Source organism: Psammomys obesus, unplaced genomic scaffold, assembly GCF_907164565.1.
Source record: "Psammomys obesus unplaced genomic scaffold, mPsaObe1.curated_primary_1811, whole genome shotgun sequence".
Lineage (NCBI taxonomy): Eukaryota > Metazoa > Chordata > Mammalia > Rodentia > Muridae > Psammomys > Psammomys obesus.
The window spans coordinates 13,313,855-13,338,926 of record NW_026596131.1 but is presented as its reverse complement, the minus strand read 5'-3'; the positions used below and the strand labels follow the sequence as shown (position 1 = coordinate 13,338,926).

General features: G+C 47.3%; 1 protein-coding gene across 1 annotated transcript in view; it reads left to right on the top strand.

Moving 5' to 3' along the window:
• The first annotated feature begins 6,216 nt into the window (after positions 1-6,216).
• Positions 6,217-25,072, top strand: part of Cyth1 (cytohesin 1) — a 78,914-nt gene continuing 60,058 nt past the window's right edge. Inside the window, exon 1 of the mRNA XM_055592169.1 lies at positions 6,217-6,325. Within this exon, the coding sequence (XP_055448144.1) occupies positions 6,304-6,325 (22 nt within the window). The 5' untranslated portion in view covers positions 6,217-6,303. The remainder of the gene's footprint in view (positions 6,326-25,072) is intronic.

Genomic DNA, 25,072 nt, shown 5'->3' with positions numbered 1-25,072 from the left:
TGATTATGAAGCAGGTGTCTTGATCAAGTCTCAGGCCTTGCCAGCCCTCTCTGAAACCTCTGGCAGTCCATCTTGGGCTGCTGCCCAGTAGGCAAAGGTTGGTCACACTTGTGTGAATGTAGCCATCTGGCTTCCTCATCTGCCTCCACTGGCACCTGCGCTCACGTGCCTGAACCTACACACACACACACACACATAAAAATTAAAAATTAACATTTGAAAAGATGGAATAATTCATCTGTGTGCACGGATGTGTATGCCTGCATGAGTACATGTACCAAGTGTGTACAGAAGTCTGGGTCAGAGTCACTGGAACTAGAGTTACAGGCAGTTATGCACAGCCCAGTGTGGATGCTGGGACCTGAACTTGGTTCCCCTGGATGGAAGAGAAGCAAGCGCTCCTAACCGCTGAGCCATGTTGCCAGCTCCCAAATAAATGTTAAAACCACAGAAACACAGGGAGCATGCCTAAAACTGGACGGCTTAAAACAATGGGAATGTGTTCTCCGGTTCTGAAGGGCAGGTCTGGACCTGCAGCGATGCCTTCCCTCCGGAGTCGCTGGGGGAGGATCCTTTCAGCCTCTTCCGGTTGTCCCACGTGATCCTCCGGCTGGTGTCACCCAGGCCTCTACCTCTTCACACGCTTCTCTCGACTGCCTGTGACACAAAGTCCCGCAAGACTAGGGTCCACTCTAATGGCCTTCTCTTGATCACATTTACCAAGCCATGGCCACGTAGAAAGGCTCTACCAGGGAACCCACAGGGCAGGACTTAGCAGAAACTCTGCTCATGCCCAGCTGTGACCCCATTGTGCGCTTAGAAGGAACCTATGTGGAATGATTGGCAAATGTTGTGTATGTGTATTTTGATGAAGAATGTCTGATTGCTATTTTGTTTTTTATTTTTTTCCACTTCCTACATCTTAGAAATCATCTGCTATCACTAAACAGAAATCTGCCTCAATCCTTTTTTTTTTAAATATAAACATAGTAAAGCCACTTAATGCTCTTACACATAGAAAATGTTATTTAATGTGCATATGTGTGTGTCGGAGTACACCATAGGCATACCAGTGTCAAAAGAGGGTGTCAGATCCCCTTAATCTAGCATAACAGGCAGCTGTGGACTGCTGATGTAGGTGCTGAGAACTGAACCGGTTCCTCTACAAGGGCAGTGCGTGCTCTTGACAGCTAACCATTTTCCCAACCCGCTTCTTTGCTATTCAAATCAGAGACACAAACCCCGACACCACCACAAGAATATCTTGGGCTATTGTTGCTAAGTAAATTATTTCTCAACTCTATTTTTTGAAATTATGATGAAAGGCAGAGGTTGATGGAAGGATGGGTAGATTGTATCCTTTTAAAAATTATCAGCTGGTAGCTTCAGATCTTCAGGTCTGCGTATATAGCCTGGAATAACTGCAGAAACCAGGCACGTAAAAAGGGGGTGATTGAGGGGTGCGGTGGGAAAGGAACAACAGGGGAATTCCAGGGTACTCGTGACATGAAGGAGGAAATAGGAAAAATGGAGGTTTCTAATCAGAGACGGGATACAGAAGAAAGACGGAGGAGGGTACAATAACAGGAAGGACGCCTGAAGAAGCCATAAGGCCTACTCCTGCTACTGACTTATACAAATAAGTCAGCGTGTAAAGAGTTTCAGTGAAATCTCCCATCTGGGCTGACAATTCTCCCCTCCAAAGCCATAGACTAACAAAAGAAAAGAAAATCAGGCATAAGACGTTGAGTTTTGAGTTGCCATGGTTGTCCCAGAGGCTGCCAAAACATTCTAGGCAGTTAATCTTAGCTACCCACCCCCAAGATAGTAAGTCCCTGGAGAAATCACACACTTCAGACACCAGAGGCCCAAGGCTGGAACCAACCTCAAAGCCACCTCAAGGATGAGCTTTCAGGGTACCGGAAAGCACCATGCAAGCTTCCAAAGGAGAAGAAAAACCAACAGTCCTACCTACCTATGACACCTGTGAACCACAACACGACCAGTATGGCAGATGAACCAAGAGTGCAGTAGTAGCACAAATGTTGGTGGTGACCAAATGCTCTAATCAGACTTGATACAAAAGGGAATCACGCCTGAAACTAGAAACCAAGTCCCCAGTGCTTGTAAAGTCATGCATCTTAGAGGAGAACCCACAATTATCACTTTACTAAACCAGCATAATTCCTAACTACATTCTACATCTTTTTAAAAATGTATATGGGTGTTCTATCTGCACATATGCCTGCATGCCAGAAGAGGGCATCAGATCTCACTATAGATGGCTGTGAGCCACCATGTGGTTGCTGGGAATTTGAACTCAGGACCTTTGAAAGAGCAGACAGTGCTCTTAACTGTTGAGTCATCTTTCCAGCCCTCTAATTACATTCTAAACAGTTGTCCTTATATCCACAGATAAGTGTAGTTCTTATTTCTAATCAAGGATATGAGTTTTGGTTTTTCTTGCAACAGATGGAGACCATTACAGAAAACCACAACTGATCAAAATGTAGAGTTGTGGAGCCCAGGCCCAGCTGATACACAGAAATCCTACACCTGAGCCTCAGGAAAGAGCAGGTGGAAAGATCACCAAGACCCAGAAGACTGGGGAGTTTGCTGTAAGATTGTGTCCCCTAGAAAGGTTAGAATTTAATCTATGAAGCCTCACCAACACGAATGTCTAAACACAACCCAATCAAGGACACCACCAATTGATGGGAGAAGGAAAGCTCAGAAGGCCTCAACCCTAGTGAAGGAAATTACAGGTAACTAAGGATTGCTGAAAATGGGACAGAATCTTCTCAGGAGAAGAGCACATTAACTGGTTGTCCAATACCAAGTGGTCAGCCCTAAAAGCACACAGACAAGTAACTATGCAGACTGAGCAGGTTGTTTTTATATAGTTAGGAACAGAAACACACACACGTAAGAACAAAAGGGTCATGAATTTGAAAGAGAGCAATGGGGGAATACATGGGTGAATTTGGAGGGAAATGGGAAATGATTTAATAATATTAGAATCATAAAAGATGTTTTTAAAAGAGTGGCATTTCCAAGAGGGAGGCCTGTGGTAAGGATATATAGGGAAACAAGAGGGTGATATGGGTAAACTTTTTTTTTTGTTTTTGAGACAGGGTCTCTCTTTATAGTCTTGGCTGTCCTGGAACTCACTATGTAGATCAGGCTGGCCTTGAAATTCACAGAGATCTTCCTGCTTCTGCCTCTTGAGTGCTGGGCTTAAAGGTGTGTGCCACAAACCCACCATGATAGATAAACTATATGTTTCTGGCTTTTCTTTTTGCTTTTGTTTTTCTAATGTTCCTAGCATAAGCAAATAAAATCATCACAGGCAGATATGGTGGGTGTCCTTATTGGGAGAGTGAGATGAACAGGAACCAAAGGTGTGAATCACACGCCACCCAAGTAGTGAACTACATGTGAAGGTTGCAGAAGATTTAAAAAGGGGGTGGGGGTGGGGGTGGGGGGTGGACCGGAGACAAGGATTTGAACCTGGGAAGAGTAAGGCAGGCACTCGAGAAGTCAGCACGGAAACTGGCAGAGTGAGTCGGATTTCTAGCAAACTACAGCGTTTTGTAGAAGCATATGGTAAAGTGTGCAAAATGCTAAGCATTCTATAGACATACAAACACGTGGACAGACACATTAAATGAAAAGTTGTCAATTGGAACAGCTAGCAAAGAGCACTCCATAGTGAGAGGTCGGAAGAGGCCAAACCTATTTTTTTTATTATTGAATTTATTACTTTGTGTGTGGGCATTTTGTGTGCAGGTGCGGCTGTATACCAGGCTGTATATGCTTGCGGTGCCCTAGAAGCCAGAAGAGGGCACTGGGTCCTCTGGAGCTAGAGTTATGGACAGTTGTGAGCCACCATCTGGTTGCTGGGAATCAAACCTGGGTCTTCTGCAAGAACAAGTGCTCTTAATGGCTGCACCATCTCTCCAGCCTCTCCAAACCTATTTTAATGTTCTCAAAAAGAAAATAAAAAAGAGAAGATTTGTTTATTTTTATTTTACGTGTGTTTATCTGTCTGTCTGCATGTGTACCACACACTTACCCAGCACCTTTGGAGGCCAGAAAAAAGGTATTCGGTCACCTGGAACCAGTTACCACAGTGGGCTGCCATGTGGGTGCTGGGCTCTGACCCTGGGGCCTCTGCCAGAACAGGAAGTGCTCTTACCTGCTGAGCCATTCTCCAACCCCACCTTTTTATTTTTGTTGGCATTTATTCTGTGTATGGAAGTGTACCCATCTCGGGCAGCTTCCAACCACCTCTATCTCCAGCTCCGAGGAATCTGGTGCCCTCTTCTGATCTCCCTGGATGCCTTCACACACATATGCACACACAGAAGCATTCACACACACACTTATGACACGCCCTGCCTTCTCCACCTCCCCTCTAATCTCTATCCCCCGCCCCCCATATCCTTTCGGGAAAGAACGCACACACTCACTTCAGCACAGCACAGGGGCAAGCATGAGGCAGTGCATTGTGTGTGTGTGTGGGGGGTCTCAACGCAGTGAAGTTGGAGAGAGATTTTGAGCAATTATAGACTAGGCTGACACACCTAGAGGAGAAAGGATGCTGTAGCAGAGAACATGGACTGGGAGAGAAGGACCCACAGGGAAAGACCTGACTCCCCTTCCTCCACCTGTGGTTGGTCTCACCCCTTCATGCCCCTCAGAAGCCCAGAGGGCCCAGGAAGCTTTCCGGGCAGTAATTTGCAGAGAAGGGGGAGCTGCGGAGGGAGACGGCTAGTTCTGGGGAGCTACCCTTCTGCAGTCTTTGTTTCAGTGAGGAAGATGCACCCCCCAAACTTCCCACTGTCTCCTTCAGTCCCTTTTTACATTCTTTCGATGTACTTTGAGGTTCAGTCTCTCTATGTTGTCCTTCTGCCTCAGCTTCCAGGCAAGCTGGACTAATAGGCATGCAACAAGCATGTACCACTACTCAGGCCTTTCTGATGATGATGATGATGGTGATGATGATGATGATGATGATGATGATGGTGGTGATGATGATGATGATGGTGGTGATGATGATGATGGTGGTGGTGGTGATGATGATGATGATGGTGGTGGTGATGATGATGATGATGGTGATAATGGTGATGATGATGATGATGGTGGTGATGATGATGATGATGATTTTGAGGCAGGGTTTCTCTGTGTAGCCCTGGCTGTCCTGGATTCACTTTGTAGACCAGGCTGGCCTGGAACTCACAGAGATCCACGAGTGCTGGGATCACAGGCATGCGCCACCTTATCGGCTGTGGAATTCTTTTTAAATGGCCATGCAGGGCCTTGATGGAGTGTTTGCATGGTGTACTGGGGGACATCCTGGACAGGGACCACCACCTGGAGAGGCCCCGGCCCATGTCGCGACGTTCTCTGGGATGCAGCCTAGGGCTTCTCACATGCTAGGTAAGTGCTCTGTCACTGAGCCGCAGTCCCTACCCTAAGTGACACTTGTGTGGAGTTCACAGGGCAGGGTGTTCCCAAGGGCCTTTCCAGATCATTAGCTGGTACTTCCCCTGATTAATTCTGAAGAGACCTCCTGCGGAATAAATGCCATAACCTTCACAGGAGCAGCCCCTGGCCAGCACTGCACAGGAGGATCAACTCGTCCTCACAGTACAAGCTAAAGAAAGCAGCGGAGCCTGAGTTGAGGATTCTAAGGGAGTGAAGCCTGCTGTCGTCCTCTGAAACTGGACCCAGGTCGGAAGTAAAAGCAACGAACTCGGATAAGATTAGGTAACTTCCTCCTCGACAATCTGGAGTCCGAGATGGAATCAGCTAGGGCCACCTACACTTCCGTGGCACCCATAACCTTGGGCCTCTGTAATCACCGGGGCAGCTGGACTGTGAGCCAGGAGAGCACGTCCTGCCCGCGGCCTACGCGCAATTGTGAAACTCGAAACCCGAAACTCTGCCCCGCCCCGCGGCGAGGAGGGGGAGGGTGGGGAGGCGGTTCTTAAAGGCAAAGGCGTGGTTTGGGGCGGGGTCACATAGGCTGCGCGTGCGCAGATACCAGCCAAAGGCTGCAAGCTGTGGGGGGGCGCTGAGAGGGCGTTTGCGCACGCGCGCTTTTGCTGTGGGCGGGACCTTGTGCCGGGGGCGGGGTCTCGGGAGGCGCGTGCGCAGGCGTGTGCTGGGCAGTGCGGGCGCGGTGCGGGGGGCGGGGCTCCGGGGCTCAGAGCTTGTCTGAGGCAAGCTAGTGTCGGACGGGAGTCGAGCTGTGGGAGGTCAGTGGCGGTCGTGGGGCCGGAGCCGGTCGCCGGCACCATGGAGGACGACGACAGCTATGGTGAGTGGGGCCGGTCCGCAGCCCCTTTCGCGCGCTTCCGCTGGCGCCCGGTGTCCCTGGGACGGGGCTCTGGGCGCGGGGCGCGGAGCTCTGGACGGCGGCAGTGCGAGGGCCCGGGGCTGACTTGCCAGGCGCTCACAGGCCTGAGGGTCGCCGGGGCTGAGGGTCACCTGGGCCTGAGGGTCGCCGGGAACTAAATGATGGTCATCCGGGCCTGAGGGTCGCCGGGAACTGAGTGTCACCTGGGCCTGAGGGTCGTCGAGGCTGAGGGTCACCAGGCCTGGCTGGTCGGGGGCAGGGGTCGCCGTGGCTGAGGGCACCCGGGGGGCCGGTGGTGTTAAGCCGGGTCCGAAGGTCTTCGGGACCGGGGTTACTCGGGCCTGAGGGTCGCTGGGGCTGAAGGTTTTCGAGTCTGAAGGTCCCCGGGAGGGCTGTCACCGAGGTTAGAGGGTCTTCGGGGCTGGGATAACCGGAGCGATGAGGGTCGCCAGGGTCATCAGGATACAGAGGAGGCCTGGGGCGGCGAGGGGTGCCAGGGCCGGCTGACTGTGGTCGGAGTCTCTGAGACAGTCGCCTGCTGCTTGTCACCCACTTGGCAGGCGCCGCGAGCAGCCGCCGGAGCCACACGCCCGGCCTGCGTTCCCTAGGAGTTTCCGGCTCTCCGGGGTGTTAGAAGTTACGTGCCCCATCCAGTTCTTTGTTCGGAGATGAACACGGGTGGCCTGACCAGGGCCTTTGAGCCGGGGGACGTCGGCCAGGTTCATGCTACTATCGCATTGTGAATTAGCTCAGGTCCCCACTGCTGTCAGTCAGGACCTGAGCACACTTGGCAAGGAGTTTGAGCTGTTTGCCTGAAGGTAGAGGGAGGGTAATGACACCAGTCCACAGCCTCCATCATGACAGAAGCGATTCAGATTCTCCGGCTAACCTTGGTGTTCGTAGTTAGCCTGGGCTCTGGTCCCTCAGATGGTCTGCAATCTCAGGAGTTGTAGAAGGTTATTTGGAATGCTTTACGTGGTTGTTAGTATTGTTTCCAAGGAGAATGGAAGAAAGAGTGGCAGGCAGAGCAAGTGACGAACTTTTCTGGTTTGTCAGGGAAGTACAGATCAGGAACTTAGCATGCGTATGGGGTTTAATAGAACCAAATTCTGGTTTATTGCCTCACAGGCAGCATTGCCGCCTTACACTCTGCCAAGGGATATTAAAATGCCCAAAGGGAAGCATGTTAGGTCTTTGCAGGTAAGCCCTTAGAGAGCTCTGACCTGGTGAAGTCAGGAGGCTTGACCGTGGGCTTGGGATGTGTAGATGCTGTGTTTCCCCGAATGTTAGAGGTGTGTGCCTGTTCAGTGGAAGAAAGGCCAGCCAGCCTTTGCTGCCTTCCAGGTAAGAGCAATGTGTGCCTTCCTTTGTGCTTGAAAAGCTATCACCTGCGGGCAGCCCCCAAGAGATTGTTCAGCCTCTTTGGACCCTCTGGGTTTTCTTCTGCTGGAAACCTTCGCTGGCCTTACCCACTGGTCTTTTCTCTCCCTCTTGTCATTTGTTGCCCCTGAGTCCAGGGGTTCTGCCATGCTTTGTTCTTGCCCTCCCCTGGTGTTACTGCCTGCTGGATGAGGCAAGAGGCTGCTGTTCTGCTTGGTTTTAATAGTGACTGCTTTGACTCAGGCATGATTTGTACTTGGAAGGGAAAATGGAAGCCGAGTGTTTTTTAGTTCCTGTTACTGCTGGGAATGGAGGACTCAAACACAAATTTACTGTATAGTTCTGGAGATCAGAAGTCCAAATTAGGTCACACTGGGCTGACACCAAGATTTTGTTTGGGCGTAATTCCTTGCAGAGGCAGGAGGGAAAAGTCAGCTTCTTTGCCTTTCCTAGCTCTAGAGGATGCTTGTTTCCCTGGGTCTTGAAAGCCGGTGAGTGGATAGCATTTCTCCACTTTGTCTGCTGGCTGTCCTTTCATGATGAGTGTCATCACCAGGATAACCCAGGATAAGTATTGTAGACATCCACAACTTCAGTCTGCCTTTTGTCATGTGAGGACATACTTTCAAAGGTTTGAGGATTAGGGAGTTCACATCTTTAAGATGTTTAAAATTATATTTATTTATTTTTTGTGTGTGGAGGTCAGAGGGCATCTTACAGGAGTTGGTTCTCTGCTTCCACTCTGCCTGTCCTGGGAGAGGCAAACTCTCTCACTCTCCCAAATGTGGGCATATTTGCAAGCCATTATTAGGAGAACTGCACAGGGTGATGAAAAGGAAATTTATTGTCCACTTTATAAGCTTTTACATCTTTTTATTTGGGAGGAGTTAGAGGGATTAAATACAATAAAATTCGTTGAGTATCATATAGTATAAAATGATCATGTGAAGGCTGAGACTAGCTCGCTCTCTTTCTACTCTCCCCTTCCTTCCTCTCTCTTTCTTTCTCTTCTTCTCTCCTTGCTTCCTCTCCTTGGCTTTCTTCCTCTCTCCTTCTATCCCCTCCTCGTGTCTTGTCTTCTCTCTTTGCCCCCTTCTCTTATTCTCCTCTGTACTTCTTGAATTGAGGGATCATTTCTCTGTGATGCCTGGGCTAGCCTCAAACTCCTAGGTTTATGTGATCCTCCTGCCTCAGTCTTGTGAATAGCTGGCACAATAGGTGTGTTGCCTCTGTGTCCCTCTGTGTCTGGCCAAGCCTGCCAGTTTGGTTTGGAGTACAGAACTACCAGTTCCCCTTGGAGGATTTACTTGGACCAGTTTCCACATGTTAGGAGGAAACACTTGCTGAGGATTCATGAAGCATACAGGCATGCTCAGAACCTCTGTTGTTTTCTTCCAGACGAACTTCTTAAGCCATAATATTTGGTTTTTAAACTAATAAGAGACTTTTCATGTGATTTTGACAGTTTTACACACAAATGTTTTAGCCACATTTGCCCTGCATTTGCTCCTGTCTGCCTTTGTGTTGGCCTTGGGCCTTTATCACTGTTCTGTGGGGAAATGCATTTGGATTACAGAGCTATCTGTTCGGTATTAAAAATAAAACCTTTGGCGCCCAACTCAGTTATAGTATGCTGAAGACGGAGCGTGTGTCTTAGAGGGTTGCTGTTCAATTATAGGGACTTTCAGAAGCAAACAGTGAGGCCTTTCTTGACTGCAGGCCTTTAGTATTTCCTAGGCAGAGATCACTGGACAACTACACCTGTGTGGGCTGTGCCTTTCCTGGTTCTAAAAAGAACTCTGGGATGGCACCTTGGAGTTCTGCCAGACTGTACTGTTGGTTTCTGGCACAACTGTTTGTGTTCAGGTGTAAAGTTAGGATTTGTATGCACCTTGTTTAGGACACAGGCACTGGGCCTGACTGGAATCAGATAGGGTTCTGTGTAATACTGCACAGGGTTGTGAACACGGCCATGTGAGGCCTCCCCAGAGTGGAGGCCTTTTTCACCCTGCTGCACAGTAATGGTCATTAAATCGGGGCTAATTCCTGGATTCTGTTAACTTTTTTAAAAAAAGTTTTTGAAGCAAGGTCTCATGTAGGCCATGCTTGCCACAGAGTCACTATGTCTCTTAGATGTCCGCCTCCTAAGTACGGGACTCCGCGTGTGCACATGCCCAGCTCAAACGCTATTTTAAGGATCACGTCCATGTACATTTAATTCTGTTTTTATTTTATGAGTGTTTTGCCTTCATGTATATATGCGTACTATGTGTGTGCCTGGTCAAAGGAAGGGTCAGATCCCCTGGAACTGGAGTTACAGAGGGTTGTGAGCCACCGTGTGTGTGTGTGTGTGTGTGTGCTAAGAATCCAAAAAGAGCAGCCAGTGCTTTTAAGGGCTATGCCAACTCTCTAGCTGCCTCCTGCACCCCCACATATGTTTTGTTTGTGTAGCCCTGGCTAGCCTACAACTTGTTAGGTAGACCAGGCTGGCTTTGAATTTACAGAAATCTTTGCTTTTCCAGCACTTAGATTAAAGGTGTGCACCACAGTGCCTGTCTTCACCATATAGAAGTTTAAAAGGAGAGCCCTTGGAATCTCTCCTTTACCATAGTAAACACGTTAGACACCTTGTTTCTGCTGTCAGCAGGCAATTGATCTTTATGTTTAGGAGAGCTTTTAAGTGAACTGGAAGCTTATCTCTTCCAGAGGTCTGCCAGGAATCCTGCACGCATCCTGCTCCTGAAGTGCTGTCATGTAATCTTCATATTGAGCTCCTGGATCCAATGCAAGCAAAGTAGAACCAATTTTTAGTTAGATTATCAGTATATAAGAAGAGTTGAGAAAAGCTGGGTTTCAGTTTCTTGGCAGAGCGTGAGAAGTGAGGTAGAACACACAAGAGAACAGTTGATTTGCATAGCATGTGGGGATTGCTGAAGCGCAGCTGCATGTGTGCTGTCTCTGGTTTTGGCTCATGAGTGATGTGTGCAGAGGATACTCAGCGCCAGGATGATGAGATAAAAACAGTTATAGCACCGAAGGCTTTCAGGATCGCCTCTCATCTGTCCCTTTGTCCATCCTTGCCCCATTGCTATGATCACTGAAGACCTCCAGGATCTGCCCTGGTTTCTGTGACCTGGTTTCTTTAGGTGTGGTGCCTAAAGTACAGGGGTGCCCCAGGACAAGAGCGCTGTGGTCTGTGGACACAGAGCTGTCCTGAACTGTGGGAGCCTTGCCACGGGAGAAGCAGGGCAGGTGTGGAGGATGCAGATGGTGGTCTGTGGTGAAAGCAGGGCCTCTGGCCAATTGCAACAATTTTATTTTATTTTTAAAAAAGATTTATTCGTTTATTATTTATACAGTACTCTTCCTGCATGTATGCATACACACCAGAAGAGGGCGCTAGATCTTATTGTAGATGGTCACGGGAATTGAACTCAGGACCTTTGGAAGAGCAGACAGTGCTTTTAACCACTGAGCCATTTCTCGAGTACCTGTAACCTAATTTTATGAGCCCAGGGCCCTTGTAGATTCTTCAGGAAATGGACTGAAAAGAGAGTTGTCTCTGGTTTTTGGTGGAAAGGCTTGTAGAGTAGAAATAATCACTATCTACAAGAAGAAATCTATGTGTTGTACTACAGTGGAAAGGAGAATTTATATCCAGATGTAGAAAGACTGACCATGCTACACGGTGAACAATGGAGATCCATGTGTAGGGGTGTCGCAGAAGACTGGAAAACAATATCTATCTATCTATCTATCTATCTATCTATCTATCTATCTATCTATCTATGTATTTACATACATACACACACACACATATATATATAATCTTGTGAGTGATTTTAAAACTCAGCTTTGAAAGAGATAGGATTAGTGATTTTCTAAAATGCTGATGTTTTAAGAATGGTGCTCATGTTTCTCACCATTGGTTGATCTCCTAGTCTCTGAACACTCAAACAATTGGCTCTTTTTGTCTCAGGGAGTCTTATTACTTCTTTACTCATCAGCATACGTCCTCAGTTCCTAGTTCTCAGGCTTGAAAGCGAGAGTTGTTTTTGCCTTCATAGGGTCCCTACACAAGACAAGACTTACTTGGAGATTTTGTTTCTTCTTCTTGCCTTCTGACCTCAAGCCTTGTAACCTGATTTTCTGTGCCCAGGGCTGCTCACAGACTGTGTGTAACAGCTTCTGAGTGAGTGTTTTATGAGGATCTTAACTAACTCAGGATCTCTCCATATTCGTCTTGGGATAGACTCTGAGAGAGTGACAGGGATATCCAGGGAGACTTCCCCAGTAGTCATAATTTTGCATCAGAACACTGGCAGGATGAGCATCCTCCATGGCTGGTCCTTAGGATGAGCATGACATTTCCTCAGCCATCGCTTGGGGCAGCTCCTGCTGGAGCTCTTGGTTCTCACTGGCTTCAGACTTTTTCCCACAAGAGGGAAGAGATGGACCTTAGCAAGTGGAGATGGGGCCTGTATGGCTTGTCTTTGCTCTCTGCAGACAGTGAGGTGCACAGTATTCTGGACAGGACAGGGAGCGTGTGGCATTTGGAAGAGAGCTGGTTGTGTGTGTGTGTGTGTGTGTGTGTGTGTGTGTGTGTGTGTGTGCCCCTAGAACAAGCTGTGGGGCCTAGGGTCCCCTATAGGCCTCCTACCAAGCAACCTTAATGTGCGAAGTTTGAGGTTTGCTTTCATTCTCCATCCCAAACAGGAACACTGAATCTCCTGGGCGTGTTTGACCATATATAGAACCACGTTTCTTTGTTCCTCCATGATCTGAATAACTTTCATTGTTTTCAAATTTAGTTACACACTAACAATTTGGCTTGAAAAGAGCACAGTTTTGCGAATTGAAGGCTTTCTTAGAAACATAGGGCTACCATAGTTACACATTCCTGGGGTGATGTTAGCATGTCAGGGAGTATAAATATATTTAGAATAGTAGAGTTCTTGATGCATGGTGCCAATTTTCTTTCCAAAAGGACTGTGCCAGTATGCCCCATTTCTAGCCCCGTGGTTGCGTGTGCACATAAGTATAAATAAGGCTGGGAGGAGGGTCAGCATCTGAAAGCTTTTCAATCAGAACTGATGTAGTGGTCCTCAAATGATACCTCAGACATCTGTTGATTCCTAGCAAAGTTAGAAATCATTCTTTTGTATATTTGTGTATTATGAGCTGGCGATAGGATGATGGTGCCCTAACCAAGATGAACTCTTTTTAATGGCCTCTGTCAAATCAACTGATTTACATATTTTGCTCACTTTGATATTTTAAGCACAGGAAAAGTAGGTGTCAGTTTTGATGGGAGCTTGAGTCAGATTTTGGTCAATTTTAGTTGCTTTGAGCCTGCCACTGATTTTGCTCCTAAAATTAAATTTGTTCTACCGTATAGGATTCTCTGTTCAGGAGCTTGCCTCTAGAGCAATGGTTCTCAACCTGTGGGTCACGGCCTCATTGTGGTTCAAAAGATTCTTTCATAGAGTCGTTCAGTTCATCATTTTGTTCCTCAGAAAACACAGATATTGTGATTCATAATAGTAGCAAATTTTCAGTTACGAAGTAGCAACCAAGATAATTTTGTGGTTGGAGGTCACCACAACATGAGGACCTGTATTGCAAGGTTGTAGCATTAGGAAGGGTGAGAACCACTGCTCTGGGGAAACACTGCCAATTGAATGGACAGGGGTCTGGTTTGTGATGACAGAGCTCTGTTGGGTTTGGAGGCACTGGACTCTCTCCTTTCTGAATATTGCATGTGTCACAGGAAACCCCTTTGTCAGGTAGACTTTTGTCTTCTCTGGAGCAGTACCCGTGACCAGGAGGACACTTGCTCTCCAGTCTAAACCAGGTGATTGTCTTTTTGTTTCAAGGGCGCAGAACCAGCTGAGAGGTCACTTAGGGGCAGGGCAGCCCTGACCAGCAAGCTTCAGAGGTTGGAGAGCCGATAGATCTCTGCTTTGTGCCCCTGGCCAGGCTTCCTGCCACACCCAGGCCCCAAGATGAAAGTCCTGCAGAGTGGGCTTCCAAAGAAAGCTCTTGCCTGAACGTGTCCACACTTCATCACCAGCTACGGCTTGGTTGTCTAATTATTGTTGCTTAGTTTCAGTTGCAATAATAGAGGCCTGGAGGAGGTGGAGAAGCATTTAGAGATGTTCAAGAAGTGAATCCCACATCCTTTGAAACTGCTGGTGATGGTGTTTTGCTTCTTTTTGCCCCAGGAGCCAAGGGCAGTGGGGATTTTACGGGGGGGGGGGGGGGGGGGATGCCAGACTTCCTGCCACAGTTGACTGGGGCTTGTAGCATTCTGACAGCACCTTCCTGCTTGCGGCGTGCTTGTGTGTACCCCCTTATTTTTCTTAGGAGTCATGTTTAAGGTCCCTGTTGATTTTTGGTGTTGGTCCTGTGAAGGGGGTGTTGTTTAGAGCTTTCCTGGTGACATCACTGGCCTGGTTTCCAGGAGCTGGTCTTAACTGTGTATTCAGTCAGCAGGTAGTAGTCACTGCTCTGTTCCATGCAGCCCGGTGTCAGGGGGGCTTTGGACATTAGAGAAGGACATGGGCATAAAGCAAACCATGAAGGAGCACGTCAGAGTGGATGACAGGCATTAGACGGGAAACTGTCCCCGAGGAGCTGGATTGATTTGGAAAGGCCAGGTGGGGTTAAGTGATGAATGTGGCAAACACAGCAGGCAGAGGGAGAGACAGGCCAGGTGGCCTAAGCTCCAGGTATGCTGTGGGCCTGGCAAAAGGTGCAGGGGGGAGGCCTAAGTGGTCAAGAGGGAGCAGGAGCTGTGTGTGTGTGTGTGTGTGTGTGTGTGTGTGTGTGTGTGTGCATGAGTGCATGCGAGCGTGTGTGAATTCCTCAGTGTATCATTTCATTATACTTAGCATGTATTCTAAAAAGATCTGTGAGTTAGTCTGCCGCTGAAGGCACAACCTTCCATGTGGATCATGGTGAGGGCCTAACTTGGGGCAGTGGAAGTACAGGAGAGAATTAGTAATGGGCAGGAAGTGGACATAATTAGTTACTAGTGTGTGGGAGGGCACAACATTGAAAAGGTGCTCCAGTTCCTAACTCTGAGTGACTGCTTGGAGAACAGCTGGATGCAGGGATGAACATATTGCAGGAGTCTTTGGAACTTTAGAGACAGCTGGATTGGAATGAAAACAGACTGAGTACATGAGTGATGTTAGGAGCTGATGAGAAGAGGGCCAGTGGTGGCATCTCGGGCACAGTCCTGCTGACAGGCTGGAGAGAGGCAGAGGACTGGAAGAAGGCTGAGGTAAAGCACAGCCTTCCTCAAACTACTAGACCGGAAATGGAGAGAGCAAGAGGGAGGCGAAGGCGCACCAGGAGCATGCTCGGTAGCTGGGAGGTGTTGCAGAGTGGAGAACACTTTTTGCTTTTAATTTGTAGTCCAGGTGGGCTTGAGCCCCCTCTGTAGCCAAGGGTGACCTTGAACCTCATCCTCTGCTTGCTAAGTGCTAGAATTACAGGTATGTACCACTATGCCTGGCTATTGTGGTGCTGAGATGGAGCCCAGAGCTCTGTGCATGCCAGCCAAGCGCTCTACCAACTGAGCCACAGCCTCTGCCTTTACCAGAATTAAAAAATGGCCATTTGATAGTTGTTGTAGGCCAGTTTTGAGTTAGACAGTGCGCCTTTGTGCTGGACAGTGGGGTGGGCTCAGGCTTCACTTCTCCTGTGTCCTGTGTGTGGCAGCTGCACACTGCATGTGCTTCTGGAATCTGCTCAACATAAGTTACTTTGAATTTTTGAGCCCCTGAAATATAATCTCCAACAGCCCTAATGACTGAAAGCAGGAGCACATGTTGAATTTTAGTGAATGCTGCCGGTTTCAGCACTGACCAGATGCCCTTGTCATCTAAAGTCATCAAGGTAGCTCATGCCCTCTCCATTCTGGAGTTCCCTCAATACACCATGAACATTTTTTCTTTTGTCACCATTCATTTGCCATCCTAGTAATACAGGCTTGAAATCATAAGATCTCTCCCCCCCCTTTCTTCCTCTTTCCCTCCTTTCCTCCCTCCTTCCTTCCTTCTCCTTCTGTGTCTGTCTGTCACTCTACCTACCCCCCCCCTCTGGTGTCATCCTCAGAAATGCCATCCATCTACCTTCTCTGACGTAGAGGGTTCTTTTATTGGCCTGTAGGTCATCAATTAGGCTAGGCTGGCTGGCCAGTGAGCCCCAAGGATTCACCTGCTTCTGCCTCCCAGCCCTGGGATTAAAAGCACAGACCACGATTCCCATGGGTCCTGGGGATCAAACTGAGGCTCTCTCTCTTCCTTGTTTGTTTGTTTGTTTGTTTGAGACAGGGTTTCTCTGTGTAGCTCTGGCTGTCCTGCAACTAGCTCTGGAGACCAAGCTGGCCTTGAATTCAGAAATCCATCTTCCTCTGCCCCTTGAGTGCTGGGATTAAAAGTGTGCACCACCACTGCCCATCTGGGAAAATTATTATTTTATTATTTGATGTATATGGTGTTTTGTCTACATGTATATGGAGGCCAGAAGAGGCAAACAGATGTCCTGAAACTGGGGTTACAGATGGTTGTGAGCTGTCATGTGGGTGCTGGGAATCAAACCCAGGTGCTTTGGATGAGCAGTCAGAGCCAGTGCTCTTAACCACTGAGCAAGCTCTCAGCCTTTTTCCTCTCCTTTTTTTTTTTTTTTTGTGTGTGTGTGTGTGTATGTGTGTGTGTGCTCTAAATTATTTTCTATCTGTCTGTGCACTTGTCCTTATAAGTCATCTTAAATAAATAAATATCTTCTCTGTATTAGAATACTTGCTTTGAGAACTTAAAAAACAGAGGTCCAGTTTTCAAAAAACTCGTAGGACGGTTGGAGAGTTGACTATTTTCAAGAATGTTTGAGAGTTGTGATGGTGACTGGCACAGGCTGTGGGGCCTCCAGGCACCTGGTTTCCATCATGTTCTGGGTTGAGGTGGGAACTTTCCTCATCGGGGTTACCTTATGGACTGCTTCTGCCATGGCAAGCTGCAGCCACTGGGCACTTGCTGTTTAATCCCCACTGTGAGGGCCTTCCACCTCCTCTCCTCCATACTCCTAGGTCTTCTTCCTCCTCTCCATGCTCCTTCTGCCCACCTTGCTCTTGTCCCTGCTACCTTTCCTTTTCCCTGCTGGCATCACCAGGACCTTGGACCTCGTTCTCTCTAGCTCAAAGCCGCTCTTCTAGCTGACTTCCTTCTGCCCTTGTCTTCTTCACCTGCCCACACCTGTTAGTACACACTTTATTTATTCTTTTTATCCACATTTTAAACTTTTTAATTTTCCCTCATAACTGGGCACAATTCCATGTCTCAGCATGGCCTGTGTTGCAGGTTACTGAATCATTTATATTGATAGAGCTGTTTTGACTCTAAGGTTTGTGGTGTTTGTGGGGTCACAGGGAAGGGTAGTTTCTGTCTCCTGAGCTTCCTGGTAGTAATGTGGATGAGCCCATGTCCTTTCAGGTGCCACCAAACAGGCTGTTGTGGTGGCACCAGGGTCATGCAGCCTGGTCTTTGATTCCTAGGACACTACAGGTAGGAGGGAGGTTGGGCATCTAAGGCTTAGGAGAGGTTCAGTTGCCCAGCTCCATAGACTGCCTGTGACAAGTCTGCTTTGTCTGCCTCACAGGCACCTAGAGCCTTGCCGTGGCTGAAGATAGAGGCTGCCCATGGGAGAGACAGAGCAGAACCAGGGAGTTACCATCCCAGAGTCTGTGTCGCTGAGTGTTGACTGCCCAGCTTCCAGAGGAGAAGCAGGTTTTGGTCAGGGTCATCAGTAATCCAGAGAGCTCAAACACTGCAGGCTAAGGATGAACTTTGGGGCTCAGGTCCAGAACTGTTAAGTAAGGATGCTGCCTTTGACGGACTTTTGCAAAATCAGATTTGCCTGCATCCTAGGCTCAGCTGTGGACTGAGGGTCTCAGGAGCATGTCCAGGTGCCCTGGGAACACCAATGCCTTGTTTGGCTGCCTCTCTTATGAGGGTGACTGCCTGACAGTGACACTGAGTGGATGCAGCTCCGGATACCCTTCTCGTGCTCTAACCGTTACCTGCTTCTCCAATTTTGGCTGACAAGTTAAAGAGCAGTATCTTCTTTTCCTGGTTTCTAACTACCACAGAGACATAGGGTCTCTCTGTTCAGAATGCAGTGACAAAGCACGGAGGGGGTGAGACTCTGTAAAGTTCACCAGGGTTAGACTTGCCAGGTTTCCTATACAGCAAGTGACCGTCTGGCCTCCTGGCCTAGGCTCTGCCTCCAAAGGAAGCAGCACTTTAGGAGTGCACCACAGGGCAGCAGGAAGGCTCCTCTGTGTCTGAGATGTTGCACAGAGGCCCAGCTGCAGTGACTTCTGACCCTGCTAGCCCCACTCAATAAACAGGACTTCCTCTCTGTTATCTGATCCAACCTACATGCTTAGGGCTCAGCACATTGGCTCTAAGGTTGTTGACTGGATCCTAAAATCTCAATCAACATAGGCGCTAAAGTCACAGGATTGCTCATAGCGGTTGTGAGTCCCACTTGGAACCAGAGCCCTTGTGCCTCATGCATGTGACTTACTTTCCCCTTCTGTGGGGCTGTCCTCTGTTTGGAGGTCTGGTTCCCCACAGCTGCTGTGGGGCAAAACAGTTAAGTCTCTCACTGTTGTTTGTTGGAAGAGTGAGGAGACACTTTATGCTTTTGACTTTCTTCTTCCTTCCTTCCTTCCTTCCTTCCTTCCTTCCTTCCTTCCTTCCTTCCTTTCCTTTCCTTTCCTTTCCTTTCCTTTCCTTTTCTTTTCTTTTTTTTCTTTTTTTGAGACAAGGTCTAACTATGTAGCCTCTACTTGCTATATAGATCAGGGGTGATCTTGAACTTACAGAGATCTGCCTCCCTCTGCTTCCTGAATGCTGGGAGTAAAGGTGTGTGTGCCCCCAGATCATTTTGTGCCTTTGAGATTTCAGTACAATTTTTTTTTTAACTGGACATTGCTTGAAAAATGTAATTATTCTGTACTTGAAAGATGAGGGTACCAAATATATTATTTAAGAGGTCTAATATAACCCATAGGAAGGTGGAATAATTTCAGAAACATCATGTTTAATCCCTTAAAAAGGAATTAAAAATTAATAGTTGAGTTTTTAAATTTAAATTTATTTTTTATAATTTATTCACTTTACATCCCAATTATAGCCCCCTCCCTTGTGTCTTCCCAGTCCTGCTCCTTTATTCTCCTTTATTTCCCTCCCCTATTTCTCAGAAAGGGAGGACCCTCTTCCCCTACTATCTTATTCCAGCCTATCAAGTCTCATCAGGACTGCCTGCATCTTCTTACTTTGTAGCCTGGCGTTGCCCCATCCCCCCTCCCCCGACTAGGGGGAAGACAACAGAATTCATGTCAGAGACAGCCCCTTGCTCCCTTTACTAGGAAACCCACATGAAGACTCAGCTGTCTATTGGCTACATCTGAGCAGGGGGTCAAGAGTTGAGTTTCTGTGTGTCTGATTTTTAAAACCTTAAGAACACGGCTGGGTGGACATCTGATGAAATGCTGCTTTAACTTGGGGGTCTTTTGGGCATGTAGAAGGAAACCAAAGTAGATGCTCCATGTGTTAGCTTCTCGCTGCTGTCACAAGTGATGACAGTGGCCTGCCATTTTATGGCTTTGAAGGCAGAAGTCTAGTCTCATGGGTAAAATAGCAGCCCAGCATGTCCTGGTCTTTTCTCATCGAAGAGGACGGTTCCTGGTAAAGGCCAGTGTATCCTGGCTCTCAGCCCCTCCCTCCACTTCAGAGCCTGCAGAGACCAGTGGAATCATCCTTGCATCCTGTCATCGATAGGACTTTTGTTCATCTCCTCCTTGTATGAATGAGACTTGCGCCCTAGGTGACTGAAGATCACCTCCCTCTTCTGTGAGCAGTTTTAAGTCGCCTGCTGCCTCTGTGGGTTCCCAGGACCAGGATGTGAACATCTGCAGGTTGTTGTTCCGTGTGCCAAGTATGTCTTGCTGTTTTTGTCCTGGGTGTTACCTGAGGACAGGCAGTGCCACAGGGACACCTAGTATTGTTGGATTGATCTTGTCTAACTTTCCTAAGCATTTCTACTTTTAGAAACACATTCCCAATTTAAGGGGAAGGGCAGCCATGATCCTTATGGCCTGCACTCTAGAGCTTATCAGAGTGCAGGGCCACAAGGCTGTGTTGTCATTGCCTCTTCCAGAATACAGTTGGTTCTCTTCTGTTTTCAGATAGCGGAAATGTGTCTGAACAATGGGCCTGATAAGAAAGGGAGTTCCTTATTCTGTAAGGAACTATTGGCAGGACATTGTTCCGTGATTGTTTCCTCAGATGTCTGTGCTTTTCCCACATTGAGTGGGCACATTGTGGAGGAGGCAGGGGAGTTGCTGTTGGTCTTCCATGGAGTTGTGTTATTACCTTCTGCTCTGAATAGATGAAAGGCCAAGTTTCTATCAAATTATATTGTTGTCCTTCCCTTTCTGGCCGTTGTCTTAACCTTCCATTTTCTTAAGCATACAAACCTGTGTGCATAGCGTTGTAATAAGGGGAGTGTAGACATATGCTCTTAAAAAGTATGTAATATGCCTTAAAAGTCAACAGAGAAATGTGCTTCACAGCAGTGTGGTTCTGAAAGGGCTCTAGTCAGTTTGAGGACTCACAATCACTTTAGTTTCTTCTGTTATCATATCCGTAGGTCAGCTGTTTTCCACACCAAAACAGGTCAGGAAGGGCAGAAAGAAAAAGAACATATCCTAGGAGGAGAACTTATCTCCCTTGCAGAAGGCAAGGACTTTAGTAGTTTAGATTCAAAGGTGGGAAGTGCTGGGATACATGCCTGGAGGAGCCATACAAGGTGTTAGCCCAAGTTCTTGCTAGAGAGTGTTAGGTGTGTTCTGGAGCGTATGTTGTTGAGTGGAAAGCAATCTTTAAGTCATACCATTGAGGAAATGACCATATCCACTTATACTTGTGTCTACACTGAAACATTTTTCTTCTTAAAAATATACCAGGTTCCAGGCATGGTGTTGGACACCTTTAATCCCATCATTTGGGAGACAGAGGCAGGTGGGTCTCCGTGAGTTTGAGGCCAGCCTGGTTTACAGAGTGCATTCTGGGACAGCCAAGGCTATAACATAGGGACACCCTGTCCTGAAAAGCAAGCAAACAAACACACAACATATATGTGTGTGTATGTATGTGTGTATGGTGGCACACACCTTTAATTTCAGCATTTAGGAGGCAGAGGCAGGTGGATCTCTCTGAGTTCCCTGACAGTCTGGTATATATTGCAAGTTCCAGGAAAATCATGGCTACATAGAGAGAGACCCTGTCTCAAAAAACAAAACAAAACAAAACAAAAAGCAGGGGAGAAGAGCAGTGTAGATTAAGAGCACATACTACTTTTGCAGAGGACCCAAGTATGGTTCCCAGCACCCATATCTGACAAGTTACAACTGCCTATAACTCTAGCTCTAAGGATCTTGTAGCTTCTTCTGGCTCCTTGGGCACCCATGCTCATAACCATTATGCACCTAATTAAAAATAAAATAAGGATATATATTTTTAAAAAGCAATTCGTCCTAGCTTTTCAGTCTAACCATATCTAATAAACCAAGTTAATTCAGGCTTGGATCTAGGAATGACTGAACACACACACAGATATAAATACATGTATATAGTTATATATTTTTAAGGCTTGACATTTTGGAGAACCTAGATAGAGCACCCAACCCCAGGAACCTCAGAGTATTCTGCTCAAGCCTATGACTGGCTGCATAGGCTTCAATGACATGGGCTGGCTGGCCTTCATTACACATACAGATTGTATTGAACGAAGGAAGGAAGGAAGGCTTTTGTGCCCATCTCTGCTGCATAGGGCGGCTGTGCTGGCGGCCACTCTCCAGCTGTAACTCTCTAGTCTGATTTCTGTGGTTTTGCTCTGGGCCATTCAGAATTCCCCTTAGAGAGTTTTAAGTTTTCAGAGGTTCTTAAGAAGAGATTCAGCAGATCAAAGAAGCAAAAAAAATAACCAAACCTGGCTGCCTTTACTCCTTTATTATAATTACCAAGTTTAACTGCCTACCTACTTTGGCTTCCTGAGTGCCTTTGTGTGGTTTTTTGTTTTGTTTCTTTGAAGAGATATCTTCCTTATATGCCACTGCTGTTGCTAGGCAGCCCCTGGACCAGTGCCAGCTGTGCTAGGCAAGGGCCCTGGTCTGTGCAGCAGAGGGGAAGTGCCCTCCAGGACCCCTCTACCTGATCTGCTTGGGTAAGGGAAGGGCTTAATACTGGGTGCCAGGCACAGGAGACCTTGAGAAGATCGAGGCCAAGTTGTTTGCCGCAGGGGTTTTCTGGGTGGCAGTTTGTATTTTTGTAGGGTCAAGCAGGTGGTGTGCCTTACTTGGCAATAATTGTGCCTTCTTTACTGTGGCACTTGGGGAAATTCTGAAACGTTATTATAGAAGTATCCAAAATAAGCAAAAATAGAAGAGTGTGTGATCTTCAGTTGGCTCTGTTAGCGCTGGATATGATCATCTTTCAGGTTTTCTCTTGTGTATATTCCTACCTGTTCGCTCTCTTAAGTCTTTTCTGGAAAATATGGGATGTTTTGTGGCTTGAACTTTAAAAAAAAACATATTTTTTACACGTATGTGTGTATGTGTGTATGTATGTGTGTACTGAACTTGTACAGTTTGAACACAAGTGCTCTTAATCCTGAGCTATTCCGCAGAACCCCCTTTTGAAATATAACATTTATTTATTTATTGTAAGATTGACTTAATGTAGCTCTTTTTATTTTTTAAGATTTATTTATTTTTTGTCTGAGTGCTCTACCTGCATGTATAGCTGCCTGCCAGAAGAGGGCATCAGATCCCTGTATAGATGGTTGTGAGCCACCATGTAATTGCTGGGAATTGAACTCAGGACCTCTGGAAGAGCAGACAGTGCTCTTAACTGCTGAGCCATCTCTCCAGCCCCTTGATGTAGTTCTTAAAAATCTTTTTTAAAATCTCAGTATTGGTGAGGATTAACTTTGTTCTATAAATCTTGCTTTGTGTCTCTATCAGTCAAAATTATAGCTGTTTTTTTCCAAAGTTGTGTGTGTTTGTGATATGTCTGTGTGGTTGTATGATTGTGAAAGTCAGAGGTTGACGTTGGGTGTGTTTCTCTCTGTTTTTCTCTACCTCTGTTGTTGTTTTGAGATAGGGTCTCACTGTGTGGCCCTGGCTGGTCTTAGAACTTGTTATATAAATCAAAGGTATCAAAGGTTGGCCTCTGCCTCAGGCTCCCAAGTGCTGGCATTGAAAGTATGTGCCACCACTTCCAGCTTCACCTCATTTTTTGGGATAGGGTCTCTCACTGAGCTCGGCCAGCCAGCCTGACCCAAACAATGCACTCCAGGAATCTAGCTGTCTTCCTTCCTAGTGCTCATGCTGCTCAGCAGACTCCTGCTGCTGCGCTGGCTGTTTCCACAGTGCTAGGGATCCTAACTCGGGTCCTCATCCTCGGGCGGCAAGTGCTTTACTGACTGAGCCATCTCCCTAGCTCTACCAGGTCATCTTTCAGCCCACTGTCTCAGCAGGTTTCTCTTAGACACCTTGTTACTAGAACCCTTGCCCTGGGGTGACTTAAGCGGAAGTGTACCTTCTTATAGAGCACAGATGATAAACCACAGCACAAACCCACCAAAATTCAACCTGGACAGCCCGTGAGTTTATCAGGCTTGCTTCCAGAGGATGGGTGAAGGCTTACTTAAGGGAGATGCGTGACAAAGTGACCACAGCACTCAGAAAGTCTTATCCAGCATGGACAGCTTCACCATGGCTGTATAGACAGAGTCCTCCCTCCAGTTACTCTTCCTTCTTCCTTTAGCACAAACCAAGACTGTGAGACCCTGGGACCTAGAGTAGAGTTGCATAGGGATGTCCAGGATATGCAGGGGGAGTGGCCAGAGTCCTGTGACATTCCAGTGACATCCCCTCCCCTTCCCTCAGTGAGGGAACATCAGTGGATGGCAGGCCGGTCTTGGTGCTCTCTTGCAAGAAGTCACGGTGACTATGATGAAGATGACAGCTGTTTTGTTCAGGGGACAATGCTCACAACCTGCTGTTTTGGGTGTGCTTCCCGGGCGTCAGGCGACTGCCTTCAGAGAGGCTGCATTCTAGTTAGATAAAAGAACAGGTGTGGAGTCCTTCCTCAGCCTCGGTGATTTGAGCAGCTGGAGTGACAAGAGAAAGAAGAAAAGGCAAATACGCAGACACACAGAAAATCTGGGGTTGGGTTGGCAGGGCTCCCTGACAGAGAAGTCTATCCCCGTAGACACTCAGAATATTTATTATATAACATTGAGCAAGGAGGTTGGGCTACTGCATACAGCTGAACAGGGAGTCAGGCTTAGCTAGGTAAGAGCAGTGATCAGACTGTAAACATCTGGTGGGGAGGAAAGCTACAGTGACGTTTTGTTGGACAGCTGTTGGACACACTTTCAACATTTGGACTGGGAGGGAAGACCATTTCCCCGTGGGTTAGAGGCAGGGTCCTTCATATGGCCAGCTCATGCCAACTATACACATCCATTCAGGATTTCACACACTCGGGGTTCTTGTGTTCCCCATGGCTGGGGACATTTAGCCAAGGGAAGGTGATGAATTCCATAGAGGGGACTGTTTAATCAGCAGCATATGAAGTTGTTGAACTCAGATGAGAGTTTCTTAATGGTTAAAACCAGGGTGACATGATGTTTGCCTTTCTACCCCTGTGACTAATCCTCATCTGCATTTTGCTGGGCTTGGTGAGCACAGGCCTGTGGTTGAACTTTTCCTACCTTCTCAGCATTCTTGTGTTCCTTTGTGACTGACAAGGCATATTTTATAGAGGCTGTGTCCTCCCCAATGTGCTAAAGGCTTTTGAAAGGGAGTCTGCTAAAGTCATTATTTCATGTTTAGTAAGGAAAGCATTGCTTGTTCAGGAGCAGCCAGTTGAGAGAAGCTCAGATAGTTGGGATTGTAGCCCAGTAGTGGAGCACTTACCTAACACACATGAACACCTGGGTTTTGCCTTCAGCTTCATGAAAATAAATGGCACCTCCTTGGTAGTTCTGTGTCCATGACATGTGTGACACAGCACAGCTTAGCTTCTGGTGGTCATTTGACCCTTTACACCTAAGGAAAATAGGAACCTCTCCTGTTGTCAGGTGGCCTTGGCAAACAGCAAGTCACACATAATCACTACCAGTCATTAATATTATAGTGTGTGTGTGTGTGTGTGTGTGTGTGTGTGTGTGTGTGTGTGTGTGTGT